The sequence below is a fragment of the Xenopus tropicalis genome, chromosome 2 (genome assembly GCF_000004195.4).
Source record: "Xenopus tropicalis strain Nigerian chromosome 2, UCB_Xtro_10.0, whole genome shotgun sequence".
Taxonomy (NCBI): domain Eukaryota; kingdom Metazoa; phylum Chordata; class Amphibia; order Anura; family Pipidae; genus Xenopus; species Xenopus tropicalis.
The window spans coordinates 157776010-157791111 of record NC_030678.2 but is presented as its reverse complement, the minus strand read 5'-3'; the positions used below and the strand labels follow the sequence as shown (position 1 = coordinate 157791111).

Sequence of the window (15102 nt, the reverse complement as noted above, 5' to 3'; positions counted from 1 at the left end):
GCAGGCGAGACCGAAGGACTTTAGATAGCCATCAATAAAAATAAAAGTAAGCTAAGCCTTGAATTCCGAGACCAAAATGTAATGGAGATGACAAGATAAAATAGGCTCTGGCTAGCTGCAGCTTAGTGTGAATGCCTCCTGTCTGTGATGTGGCCCCCTGAAACAGAGCAGAGAGCTGAAGCATATACAGCCTACTGTGCGCAGGAATGCAGACGGATTAGCCGAGTTAAGCTGCCGACTCTCCCCTCTGCCCCCCGAGGAAGGAACTTGTACAGTGTATATGTACATATAGAATGATGACTTTCATATATATGATGCAATAGACACGCAGGGAAGGAAAATGTAAAACTCTAATTCAAATTTTGAGCATGGGCTCCCCTTCCACATGCAGAAAGCACTCATGTTACAAGGGTCTTTATGGGATTGTGTGCTCTTAACATAAGGATGTTTCCAGGCTCCTGAATAACTTCTCTTTCATTTCTGAGTCCTTTTACTTATGCCCTAGTTTGTCTGGGTTATCTGCCCGACCTACACTTGCCAAAAACAATATGACATTTCACTGGTAAATGTACGACCATGTTTACAAGAATGGCTTTTCCAAATGGGGTTGCCCCAGTGTGGCCAATCATTTTCTTCTATAAAGATGGAAGGGAATCGGATCACAATCCAAATCAATGACAAGGTGGAGGTAACTCTAACATAAGTGACTGTCATGCAGCATTAGTCCAGCGCCAGCACATTTCCCTGCCCCAGGATTGGCAGATATTTTAGGTTTAAATCCCTCTTTCCAATATACAATCTGTTCAGGTTCCCTTATCTCATATCATGGTCCCAATGGTCATAGAAACATTAGTTACTATTATGCTACAATTTATTTGGCAGCACCAACCCACTGCCGCCAAACACGACCAACCTAACAGTCTAACAGGACATTGAAACTCTGCACATAACAAATGAGTTTGACTCTTTCTACGTTGGCTCAGGGCATTGTACAAAGCAGATTCATCAGTGCTTGAGATAAACATCTTCTAACCCCTAACTTATTCCTATTTAAGGCTTTTAACCAAACTTTCAGTATTTTTAGCATTTAAATGGTTATTTGCCTAGTTGCCTATTGTTTTAACCAGGAAAAATCAATGTTTTTTGTTATTTATTGAGCTAAACGGGGAAACTAAAGCTGCTCCATGTTTGGTCCTTGTCAGGTAGTAAAACAGTAAAACACTCAATAAGGAGCAAAATAAAATCCTATTGTCTCTCCCATTAAGAGTGCAAGCACTCTAGTGCCCTTTATTGTAGTATTATTCAAGCCACGGAGTGTAGGATGTGGCAAGTCCACATTTTAAAGATTAATTTTAAAGATGAAGAGCCTACCTGGTCACAACCCACATTCACCAGCTCTTGTAGCATCTGCCTGTTCACTTCCACAGCTGCCGCATTCCCCGATTCGTTGGCAAAGGGCAGCAGGGAGTACCTGATTTCTCGCAAAGCCTTTTGATAAGGTGCAAACTTTGCCGGCTGGCGAAGCTGTTGCTGCTGCTGCCTGGCACCATCTTTGCTCTGCAGAACTTTAGGATCCAGCAGGGTTTCTTGGGCTGGCCCAACAAGCAGTCCCTGGGTTGGAGGTTTCGAGGGCTGTTTTAATCCCTCGCGTATTTCCTGCAGTCTCTGCCTGCTGTTGCCAGAATACGTTGTGGCAGGAAAAGTCTTTGGCCTCATGGCTAATTCAGTTTAGTCTCTACATACACTTCTTATTGCTGTGCTGCTACGCTCTATGGAAAATGGTCCATGTTTATACATCTGCAGTATTGACGCATGACGCCTACAGGTCGGTTGCTCTTCTTATTGCCGAATGACTAAATTCACAGCACCACTGTGGTTCATTTATGTCACACATCCTTATTTTCAGCCTGGAAAAAAAATTAAACACGTTAGTGTGATGAGTGTGTAAATTTAATTATCAGAAATTAGGCCTTCTATAGCCTCTCAGCAATAGGCCTCCCTAGAATAGGGTCCATACGACTTGTATAGTCACACAGGGCCCAAAAGCAAAATGTAACAATGTGCAACTTTGAAACCCAGACCTGACCCAGATCTAAAACTTGCACTTGGACCTCCAACCCACATTTTTATCCACTATCCAAACTGCAACTACCTTACCTGCAGCATGACATGCAACATGATCAAAAGTGGGCATGGTGGGGAAAAAAACCCAGCAAGTTGAAACGAGTAAAACCTATACACGCATGGGGCATCGTCCTTGGCTCAGTTACCATTTGGTAGCAGATATGGGCACCTATTAGATCGTGATCTCATTTGCAAACAGCTAATCCTTCTTGGGACAGTTAACAGCAGACGATTTATAGATTCTCAGCACTAAATCTCACTGATGGAATTAACCAAAAGCAACCAATCAGATTTTTGATTTAATCATAGCAATCAGATCTTTTCACCGGAGCAACATGACAGAAGATAATGTTATTTACCAATTTAAAATTGCCATATTGCAAGGAATGACAGCAGCTGGATACAGCCATTTCACCGACGGCAGTGCTACCACACCATAGCGGCCACTGGCAGTCAATGCAGCCACCAAGTTCCCACTTCATACAGGCTGTAGAAACGTACACTCACCCGATGGAGCACGCTGTTAGGCTACTTTACAAAACTAAGGTGAATATGGAGCATGGCGAGGCCTGCTAGGGTCCCCAACACAAGTTAGTATCCCATAAGCAGGAAATGTAACCGTCACATTTACACATGGGGCTTTGGGTACATAATCCCAGAATTTCATACACCTATGAAATGGATTTCCTGCACATCTTCTTTCAATTACACCCATACAAGTAACTTCCACACGCTCGGTAACGGGTCAGCGAGGAAGGTTATAGCCACATCTGGTTGCATTCTTCCACGTGCATTGGTACTGGTGCTCCCTGCTCACAAGCAGCATGTACACCGCTGCCTTTACACACTTCCTCCTGATGCTAAACCCATTAACGGTCAATGCGCACATCCTACAGGGTAATAAATGGGCTCCATCATAGGAAATCAAAAATAGAAACAGGCAGGCACTCCGGATTTTTTTTCCTCAAAACGTAGAAAAAGGCAGCCAAATGGAAGTTTACATTAAAAAAGTATAAATTTTATTAGATCCATATGTAAAAACAAGAAGCCTTACGCGTTTCGTACCATGAGGTACTTAATCATAGGCTCATAATAAATGGGCTCCAACTGCACCCAATCACCCCTGTGCAGACACCCACTCTGTGTAACAGGGGTACAACTATGGCTTCTGGCTCAAGTGAAGATTACAACTACACCAATGCCACATGGCTGGTCTCTTGCTGTATTTAATCACATCAGAAAAGGACTCTCTCTATAACCTGCTAAGAATGCACTAGTCTAGTGACTCAGAAAAGCAGTTTCTAAATCCACTATTACAACAGATCACTTCCCCCAAACATTTGTAAATATAATCACCACTAAAAGCAGTATCTGTCTGGGCTGTTTACATGTTGTGCGTTCCTGGTCCTGACTCCTGAAACAATGAAGCAGAAGCCAACTCATTGACAGATTTCAAGAGCTTGGCTTCTGCCAGGTTATTTCAAGCCAGAATCAGACAACAGGAAAGGTTAAGCAAATAATGTTAAAAATCACTGAATATGTATCAGTGTATAAAGGTATGGGCCATGTTATCCAGAATGCTTGTGACCTGGGGTTTTCCAGATAAAGGATCTGTAATTTGGATCTCCATATATCTTAAGTAAACTAAAAAATCATTTAAATATTAGTTTAATCCAATAGGATTGTTTCCTTCAGTAACAATCAATTATATATTGGGTTGGATCAAAAAAAAATAAAGAAAAAAGGAAATCATGTTTAAAAATCTGAATTATTTGATTAAAATTGAGTCTTTGGGAGACAGGCTTCCCTGAATTTGGAGCCTGAAAAGTTCCTTAGCATGACATTTACTTTAATTTTTATTAAAAAAAACAAGACGGTTTGGGTGCCAAAAAGGCAACCTTCTGTGCTCCAGCTTCTGCTGACCTCCAGCCAGAGAAAGAGGGTTTGGTGACAGTTGTAGTTCAGCTGAAGCAAAACAATTTTGTTCTTCCTTTAATTATATAATTCCACTAAGCTGAAATTGCTGTGGTTTTTATCCTTGGTCAAACTCCAATACATTTACTCGGGGGCCCACCAACACATGGGTGCTAAGAAGGCCCGAGCAGTTAGAGGATGTTTACAGAGTGTTGACAAATGTGCTTTAAACACCAATCCAAACAAAAGTCCAGGCAGAAGAGTCAGGAGCTTTGAATGTTACCTTTGCTGGTCTCCCTGAGCTCCTTGCGCTGCTGTCTCCTTCTTCCCAACATTTCCACAGAATAAGCCTTTGTAGATTATAGGGAAACACAGAAATAGGACGGCTCCCTTTCTCTTTGGGATAGCGCTGGAAGTTCTGCTTTTCCTCCTCCTCTGCCGCCTCCTTTTTCCTCTTGGCGTCAGCTCCTCAGTCACAGAGGCACATTCCAGGCTGGGGAGAATTTACAGTCTGATTAGAGATCCTAAGCACAGGCAAAAAAAAAACCATGTGCCTTCCATTCATAGGAAATAATCTGGGCCTAAACAGCCAAGCACAGGGCTTTATTTTTATTGTTGTTTCCTACTGAAGGAGAGCAGCCACCTTCCACCAGAGAAAACACACCCCACATGTTTAACAGATGGATAGAAATGCAAAGAGAAATCCCTTAAGATTACCCAGAGCAGGGACTCTCCACATGCTTTGAGCTAAAAATGCCAGAGGTCCTGCAACTGTGGCATAGCAGGTATAGTAGGGAGAGATGGTGCCTATAGTAGCAGTGGGGGGATAATAGCCTCTGGGAAGGGACTGTGGCTGTGGGATAGCAGGTATAGTAGGGAGAGATGGTGCCTATAGTAGCAGTGGGGGCATAATAGCCTCTGGGAAGGGACTGGGGCTGTGGGATAGCAGGTATAGTAGGGAGAGATGGTGCCTATAGTAGCAGTGGGGGGATAATAGCCTCTGGGAAGGGACTGGGGCTGTGGGATAGCAGGTATAGTAGGGAGAGATGGTGCCTATAGTGGGAGTGGGATAATAGCCTCTGGGAAGGGACTGTGGCTGTGGGATAGCAGGTATAGTAGGGAGAGATGGTGCCAATAGTAGCAGTGGGGGGATAATAGCCTCTGGGAAGGGACTGTGGCTGTGGGATAGCAGGTATAGTAGGGAGAGATGGTGCCTATAGTAGCAGTGGGGGGATAATAGCCTCTGGGAAGGGACTGTGGCATAGCAGGTATAGTAGGGAGAGATGGTGCCTATAGTAGCAGTGGGGGGATAATAGCCTCTGGGAAGGGACTGTGGCTGTGGGATAGCAGGTATAGTAGGGAGAGATGGTGCCTATAGTAGCAGTGGGGGGATAATAGACTCTGGGAAGGGACTGTGGCTGTGGGATAGCAGGTATAGTAGGGAGAGATGGTGCCTATAGTAGCAGGGGGGGCGATAATAGCCTCTGGGAAGGGACTGTGGCTGTGGGATAGCAGGTATAGTAGGGAGAGATGGTGCCTATAGTAGCAGTGGGGGGATAATTGCCTCTGGGAAGGGACTGGGGCTGTGGGATAGCAGGTATAGTAGGGAGAGATGGTGCCTATAGTAGCAGTGGGGGGATAATAGACTCTGGGAAGGGACTGTGGCTGTGGGATAGCAGGTATAGTAGGGAGAGATGGTGCCTATAGTAGCAGTGGGGGGATAATAGCCTCTGGGAAGGGACTGGGGCTGTGGGATAGCAGGTATAGTAGGGAGAGATGGTGCCTATAGTAGCAGTGGGGGGATAATAGCCTCTGGGAAGGGACTGTGGGAAAATTGACAATAGCCACAATTAGACCTCTGTAGATAGGTTCCTGTGGTCTGAAAACATTTAGCTGAATTGCCCAGTATCCAATAACAGCAAACTGCTAAGGCCTTTACTCCAATCACAGTTCTATGTAACTCCATATTAATCCAATACTTTGCCATACATGCCTGTTCCCTGTTGTACAGTCCCATTGCATAGGGCAGCAATTACAGACAGATTCATTTCTGTTTATTGGCAGGTTAGTTTGAGGGGATAAACTATATGTGAGCAGAAAAACAACTTTAGGACTGAAAAGGTTATAGCCATGTAGGAATGTATTTCCTGGTAATCATGGGATTGTCTTTATGTTCAACCTGGAAAAAAAAGCAGCAGCCCTGCCATGCAGCTATCCTTCTCACTATTTAAAGGACCTTGCCCTTTGAGGCTGCACAAACAAAAAAACTTGTGTGGCACAACATGGTGCAAGAATACATATTGTAATGCAGAGATAGGGGGTTCTGCTTGGGAAAAAACTGTGACTGTGCTTCCAAAACTTGTCTCCAAGCCAGAGATTTTAAAATGGGCACTGGAGACTGGGAACAACAAAGGAGATGGTGAGCAATACCACTGGTTGGGCATCACTAACATAGATGGTGATATGCAGAGATAATTTGCAATTGGTCCTTTTTTTTTTGCTATTTACCTTTTTCTTCAGCAGCTTTCCAGATTTGAATTTTTAGAAGCTATCTGGTTGCTAGGCTCCAATTTGCCTTAGCAACCAGGCAGTGGTGTGAATGACAGAGTGGAAGAGGAAAGGCTAAAGCTGCCCATAATGCAGTGATATAAGCGTAAATGTAGTTTGATTTTTGGACTGTATGTGGGCTCCAAATGATCCCAATAATACCGAGGTGATCAGTCGTTTAGTCGATTGGACAGGTTAGAAAATGTTAGTGCTTGGGGTGTATGTGACGGCGCGCTTGGGGAGTATGTGACGGCGCGCTTGGGGTGTATGTGACGGCGCGCTTGGGGTGTATGTGACGGCGCGCTTGGGGTGTATGTGACGGCGCGCTTGGGGTGTATGTGACGGCGCGCTTGGGGTGTATGTGACGGCGCGCTTGGGGTGTATGTGACGGCGCGCTTGGGGTGTATGTGACGGCGCGCTTGGGGTGTATGTGACGGCGCGCTTGGGGTGTATGTGACGGCGCGCTTGGGGTGTATGTGACGGCGCGCTTGGGGGGGGGTCACTTTCCTACCATTGGTGTCTGACAACTATTTCATGTTCAGAAATTCCTCTGATTTGATATTTTTAGGGCTTTAACTTACAATTTCAGCCCTAACATTAGTTCGTTGCATTTAAACATACGATCGATATCTAAACGTTCATCAGAAGAAGGCTAAAATCTGAACTTGGATGGCCGGCTTCAAACAGAGATATAAGTACCAATAACGGTGTAGCCTCACAGAGCAACAGATATTTGTGGTTGCTAGGGTCTGAGACCCCTAACTAACTAACCCAAGCACATGGAGGCAGAGGGGTAAATAGTGTCAGAACTATAACAATTCACTATGAAGCCCAATGGAAAAGTTGCAAAGCACAGGGCATAGGGTAGGGAAGTGGTAGGGAGCCTTGGCGGGGGCTAGGGCCATGCTGTCACTGCTCCTGAGGGAACATTCGGGGTCGGACGCGCACGGACAATACGTGTCATTAGCTTGTTCCCCCGGACCCCAGCGCCCTCCCCCCAACACCCGCAGCTCTAGCACTAGTCAGTTTACCGGAGTTCCGCTCGGTGCAAGCCAACAGACGGTTCCGCTCTCCGCCCGTCCCCGCCGCCGCCGCCGATAGAATGTAGCGGGTTGGACTTGGGCGCCCGCCGCATTGTTTGCATTCCATTGCGGTCACGTGGGAGCCCCTGCCTGCGTCATCGACGTGGAGAAGCGGGGATTGGCCGGTGTGTGAGGGGGCGTGGCCCCGGGAATCCTTCGCTTTCCCTCTCTCCGGCCTGTGGCGCGATTAACTTGTTCTGTGCTGAGCTCTCAAAGTTACCACAGAGGCCGCCTGATGGCTGTGCGCTTTATCCTTCTACCATTCACCTCTACAGCACCATTCTGCCTTCTGTAACCCTTCCAACCCTCAGCTTTAGCGTCTTCACAGCCCATTTGCGCCAGCCCATCTATTAACGTGATACTGACACTGCTAGGGTTTCAATTACTGAGCAGCACAAGGAGTGGTTTGACCAGAGACTAATATGTTTATAGAAGATGGACCTAAACAGAAAAATAAGTAATAAAAAGTAACTGCTGGGGTCAGTGACCCCCATTTGAAAGTTAGAAAGAGTCAGAAGAAGGCACATCATTTAAAAAGTATAAAAAATAAATAAGGACCAATTGGAAAGCTAAAATTATAACTAACATACAGACAATGCTATGATAGATGTAAAAAGGGGTTAATTTTTTGGTGTCAGTATCTCTTTACCACCCCCAGCATCCTTAATTGAGTACATTAACCCTTTCTACCCCAATGCTGTCACACCTATCCATATGGACTGTAAACTATCATAATAGCTCCCTGTGGCTATCTTGTTATTGTAATGACGCGTCTCAGTGCCCTCTGAAAAAACAGGTTGCTATATGGCTTTGCTTAGTAACCCCCCCTCTCCCCTGCCAGCAGCTATAATATCACTCTATACACTGTTTGGACTAATTATATGACCCTCTAAGGCAGTGCTGTCTTATTACAAGTAGTGGGCCAATTATATCTGGTAGAGTCTATGTGAAGTGAAGTCTATGGAGCCTGGGGACCATAAAAATCCTTTGGAGCACCACATGCAGTGGTGTAACTACTCTGTGCTGCCCCCAACCCCCCTGCAAAAACCTTCAGAGGGGCCCAGTGCAGAGTAGTAAACTTACATAGGCTCCTTGGTCAGAGACTTTGTTACAAGGGGGTCATTGGTCAGAGAACCCACTAAGAGGCTATTTAGTCTTGTCTATGTGTGTTCTCTTTCCATCTCATGCCTAATGTGCTCACTATTTCCATTTAACAGGTATGTGAAAATCTGGTCTCATTTCTAAACATAAAGTCAAAGCTCAAAATTGAAATCCACAAAGGTATTTTGTTGAATACACACCCCTTTGTACTAGCCTCTGCCACCTCTCACTTGCCTTGAGGAGATAGTGCTTGCAGGCGTGTTTGCTTGCACGTGGAACTAACTTGCACCCAATTAATTAGTTACTTACATTTTTTATGCACTTACAAATGCCAAATGCATGAGAGTCAGGTGTTTCAATCAATGGGATGATAATCAGGTTTGAGCGTGGGATGCCCGGCGTTAATTACATAACGGAAATCCGGCTCCTCACTATCCAAGTCTGATCTTTGCAACAAAAGTTTGTAGAAGTCCTGCAAATCCGCCAATGCAAGAGACATGTATCATGGCTGAAACAAAAAAGATTTCTGAGGACCTCCAAAAATCACTTGTTATTGCTCAGGCTGGAAAAGGTTGAAAAACTAATTATAGAGAATTTGGACTCCATCAGTCAGGCAGGTCATGTACAAATGGTGGCAAACAAAAGTCACAACAACAGCAAGCATTTTGGGAGATCTAAAGAAATAAAAATGGCCTATAATGAACTAAAGTAGTCTCTGGCATTGGCCGATGTCAATATTCATGGGTCCACTATCAAAACAATGGTGTGCATGGCAGGGTTGCAAGGAGAAACCACTGCTATGCAAAAAGGAATTCTACCAGCAAATTTGAACCTAAAAACAAAGTCCACCAAAGAATGGATGAACAGAAGAAAGTTTATGTTTTGGAACAGCCAAGTCAAAGTCCTGATATTAATCCTGTAGAAATGTTGTGGAAAATTCGGAAGCAGGCAGTCTATGCGAGGAAGCCTGACAACATCCCTGAGTTGAGGTTGTTCTGATTTCAGGAATGGGCTAAAATTCCCAAAAACTGATTTGCAGGACTGATCATCAGCTCTCGGAAATATTTAGTGGTAGTCATTGCTGCCCAATGGGGGCACACCATTTATTAAAAACAAAGGTTCACATAGTTGTGCCCTACACAAAATGTAACATAGGGTCCTTTTTCTCAAGAGATAAATGAACACACATTATGTTTTTGACTAATTTGTTTAATGGGATTCTCATTATCTAGTATTAGGGCAAAATGGTTTGCAAAATTTCAGACACCACTGTATGGGCTATTGTAGTTCCTACACTTGTGTGCACTTGTACAATGCAGGTTAGTTAGTTGATAAGATATCCTACAAACTCTTGTTGTTTAACTATTTGCTGCCTGATGGGCGAAATGCTCTATATCTGCTACAGCTTGGCTATAAGGGAGTTGTTAACCTTGAGACTGTGTGTACATTGCCTCTGTAATGCTTGTGATAAGACATTGCTGAAGTTCCATTTCACTGCAGCTGTTGCAATCTTTTTGGTGACTGAAGGCTGACACGCATGGGCCAGTCGTTCAGTTTTGGGAAAGTCTGGTATTTGTTCTGAGGTATCACAATAAAGCAGGCACCTTCCATATGTGTGGGTCAGCTGAGATAATCTCTCATGTGTGAACAGAGAATAATCAACTCAGTTTGGTTGTTCTTTCTGTCCAAGGGGATGAAAATGTGAAAGCTGGCAGTATGCTTCCAGAAGCATTAAGCATGCAGCGGTACAAGTATTAAGGGTGAAGACACGGAGCTACTTATTAGCAGATACTTGTCTTGGCTACTAAAAGCCAGACAATACTGAGAATTGCCTCTGCTAAAACTCACATAGGGGCCCATTTACTTACTCACGAACTGGCCGAATGCGTCCGATTGCGTTTTTTCGTAATGATCAGTATTTTGCGATTTTTCGGCTAATTGTCGCAACTTTTTCGTTGCCATTCCGAATGTTGCGCAAAATCTGGCGATTTTTTCATAGCGTTAATACTTGCGCGAAAAGTCGCGACTTTTTCGCAGCTTTCGCGCCGAGTACGAAAGAATCGGATTCATTCAAGCTTCAGTATGGTGACTTTTCTTGGGCCAGGTTGGAGCTGCAGGGTGCCATTGAGTCCTATGGGAGGCTTCCAAAATCATGTTAAATCTGAAAGTTTCGCCCGCCGCTTACGAGCGCTCAATACGAAAAAGTCGCGACAAGATACGAGCGCATCGTAATGGCTACGAAAAACTCGCGTTTTTTCACGCAAATCGTATTGGTAACGAAAAAGTCGCGACAATTTCCGCAAAGTCGTAAAGGCGCCGAAAATTCGCAAAAAATACGAAAAAGTCGCAAAATGTTCGTTTTCCAATCGGAATTTTCCCAATTCGGATTCGAATTCGTGTCTTAGTAAATGTGCCCCATAGAGTCAATTACGTATCAGTAAAAGTAGTTGCTACTAGTAGCTCTGTGTGACTTCAACCTAAGGGCAAAGACGCACGCAGAGATTAGTCGCCGAGACTTTTTATAAACACAGTCGCGGCAACTAATCGCAGTGACTGTCCCACCACAGAATACTACTGAAGAAGCTGAGACTAATTGCTCGCAAATTTCGATGCACGGATTAGTTGCAGTGACTTTTTAAAAAGTTGTGGCGACTAATTGCTGCTTGAGTCTTTGCCCTTAGGGTGTAGCCGCACCAGAGCAGATGTAAATAGTGCTGCAGCGAGAAGCTGCCTTTTCTAGAAAAAATTAGATATGGTGACGGGGGCAAAATCAGTTAACTCCCCCCTCCCTCCTACAAAATTGGAGGGGGGTTTAAAAGCTATGCACCTCAGAAAGCAATGAAATTGGTGGGCCCAGTACTACCCCTTGGGCTTATGCAACCCCACCCTCACCTTGTATTGTTGTGAAGTGATGGATTCTGGGACCTGGAGTACCTCTTGCTTTCCATAGTGGATGATGGATGGATTCTCTAGAAAAGTCCCAAAATCCATCACTTGACAAGGTTTGACTGGGGTGGAATGATACATTGATAATTTATTTATATATAAAATACATGTATATAATGTATATATACAGTGTGATCTATTAGCCAGAATGCTTGGACCCTGGAGATTTCCACATAAGGAATTTGTTTGTAATTTGGATCCAGGGGCATCTCTTGCTCCTGAGCTGCCTGAGGTGGCCGGAGGGGGGGGGGGGGGCGCATCGCAAATAGCTACCAGATGCTGCTATTTGCTGCCCCTGGTAATTTCGGGGGCACTGCTACCTGAGGCAACCTCATTGTAACAGTGCCCCTGTTTGGATCACCATACCCTTAGGGTAAGATTTATTAAATGTTTTCCCACAATTTGAGACTGTACTTGAGAATATTTTTTGGAAAACCGAATATGTCAAAAATTGATGTTAAAAAGACTGGCAGGTAAAAACTGCCTAGTTTCTATAGACGTCAAAGGGACATCAAGCAGTGGTATTTTATTATTTTCCCGTTTTTTATTAACTGTTTTATTAACAGATAGAATTTTGTGGTTTTTGTGTGCTCGGGAATTAAAAACAATGTTGTGTGTAATAGAAAGGTGCCCTATGCTACAGGTCTAGTGACCCACAGCAACCAATCAGCAGGTAGCATTTACTGGTCAAATGTTTAATAGCAAACATCTTATTTGTCACTTTGGGTTACTGCCTCTTGGCAAATTTGCCTTATACAGTATTGCCTTTTATCATGAAATAAACTCAAAATGCACAAATGATATGCACCTAAGGAATCTCTCGCTAATGCTGTTGAACAGTGGGAAAGAAACCTGTAGAGACAGGCATTGCAAAATGTTAATAATGGGTTTCAAGGTACGCTTATATCAAGGCAAAAGATATCTAATATTGGTGCCACTGGTGCCTTGCAAGGCCAGAACAGTTTCTATATTTCAGCTATAATTACAATTAGACTGTGGCACAATTGTCCAGTCGAGCTGCACCATGGCTGTTATATTGCAAAACTGTTAATGCTGAACATCAGTGGAGCCAAGGTTGTAACTGGCACGCATGTAATGCCTTGATAAGGCTGCATTCCTTGGAAATGTATTAATGCCCTTCTGCAAAACAGAATGCGACACACTATTCCATGGCATCAGAGGGAATTCCTGCCAGTAAGATTACATTTATTATTTGAGCCATATTTCACAGAGACTTTGGTAAATGCAGCAATCCATATGCCTTCCCACTGGAAATTTACTTTATTTCCAGTGGAAAGGCATTTCAGTTAGTTGATTGCTGTAGGCAAGATTATCCGCGGGCGACTCATCTTTCCGTGGGGCATCACCCTTTGTGTTAAAATACATTGTGTTAAAATCCAAAGGTGTGTATTCATGCCGTTCATGTGGATGTGAATGTAGATCTAATTCAAGGGTTCTCACAATGGGTTCTGTCGGTAGACTCAACAGACGTATAGCGTGTAAAGAACCAAGCGCTTAAGGCAGTTAAATGTTTCTCTCCACAACTGATGCTATCGCACCAAATCATCAAATGGCAGAGAGGCTGCTGTAAGATGCCATAGACAAATGTTTGGGCCTCTGTGTACTTAAAATACCAGAGTCAGTTTTGAATACCAGTCTAGATGTTATCCTACCTCTGGAAATTTTGACCACAACTTTGGCTCCAGTCGCACATTCAAGAGCATATGTATTGACGCATCAGGCAAAATTTGGGCAGGTGCAAAGCAAAGGTGGGCCACAATGACACAGGAAATCTACAGAAAGCACTTTGCCTTTTGAAAACGGAATTTTCACACTGTGCTGCATACCAGTAGCCATGGTGGGGTTGGACCCCTAATCCTCCATCCTATAGCAGCTGGAATAGTGCTGAGGAATGTAAATGAACTGCCTGCGATAGATCTTTGATATCGCAAATGACTAAATGCTCCGAAATGCCTTTCCACCAGAAACAATAGTCGCCAATGGAAAGCCTTTAGCATTGCGTTGGTTTTTCCGAAATCGCACAAAGTTGCCTGCAGCAGGAAACTTTGCACGATTTCAGAATACCGAAGTGATGCAATGGCCTTTCCACTGGTGACTCCTTTTGTTTCAGGTGGAAAGGCATTTCAGAACAGTTACCTGCGATAGCAGAGATCTATCTTAGGCAAATGAACCGTTCTGTGAGACATCAATCTTACAGAGGTCATGGAACACCAAGGTGGCTCCTAATATCCTTATATTTTACAACAGGGGGTACATTATTTCTTATAATACCCAAGATTCAGTGAGTCATGATATAAATTACATCACTAAGCACTGATTATAAGTGATCATATCAACAAGCACCGTTTATACACATAAAATGTATAGGATTTTTATGGCTCTTGTGTAATTTAATGTTATCGGCTATCATGGGGTTCATTATCAGATATTTATTTAAAAAATATATATAACAATGTCCTATTAAGGCTCCATTACAAGTGGAAATTATTTATTAAATGTGTATAAAATGTATATTAAAATCAATTTTTAGGGGGAGCAAAATATTCCTGGGGGAAATTAACAATTACAATCTCTTTTGGTTGATGGGCCGAGCTAGTTCCTTGGCAAGTCATATTCCAGTGCCCCCCCACATTCTGTGCAGTGGGCCCCCAGAGCTTCCAGAACTGGGACCAGCCATAGGGAGTAACTTTATGCCTCATTCTCCATGAATACATACTATTGTCACACAGCATAAATTCGCCAGATTTTGTTGTCGCTTTCGGCAATTACATTACCATTCTGACTTCTTTCTATTCAAGGCCATGTCGAATCATTTGGCCAGCGGAGTCTGAAAACAGAGCCTTAAGCAAGAAGCGTGTACACTATATCCATTGTTTGACTCACATCATTTCCTGAATCTCTTTCCTCATACACCCCCCACACCCCATGTGACTGGGGCCCCTGCTCACCAATTCAGCCCTTGGTTTCTAAATAGATTAAAACAAACATTCTTGCCACTGTAACCCATTCAGGCCCAGAATGGAAGCACAATAGCCAGGAATGTTAAGAATGCAAGCGAGTGACATTCCAGGAGAGAATAGCAACTTTTGCAATTACAGTCACCCAATATCAACAATTGTGGGATTTGTACGTTGGGCCCAAGGCATTCTTTTAAGGCTATTCAGCAGGGGATATTTACCAAGTAAGCTGCTCTTCCTAGGAGAATAGGGCTTCCGGCTTTTCAGCGTGCCACCTTTCACAAGGTGAATGTTAAGAGACACTTTATTTAGTTATTACACATTTAAAGCTGTTGCTGGGCATAACTGCCTTTGCTTCTGATGATTTCAAAGGCAAAATATTACTTCAATATGGAATTCACATTTATATA

At 43.7% G+C, this 15102-nt stretch overlaps 1 protein-coding gene across 4 annotated transcripts in view; it reads right to left on the bottom strand.

The window, feature by feature from the left end:
* lats2 (large tumor suppressor kinase 2) overlaps positions 1-9036 on the bottom strand; it is a 39473-nt gene extending 30437 nt beyond the window's left edge. For 2 of the 4 annotated variants that reach the window (XR_004221052.1, XM_012956267.3), the window contains exons 1-3: positions 7617-7937; positions 4322-4531; positions 1372-1907 (exon numbers count right to left, since the gene is read on the bottom strand). Coding sequence is in view for 3 of the 4 variants with exons in the window: in XM_012956267.3 (XP_012811721.1) it covers positions 1372-1716 (345 nt within the window). In the remaining variant the exon portion in view is untranslated. 4 annotated transcript variants of the gene reach the window in all.
* Positions 9037-15102: the final 6066 nt, after the last annotated feature.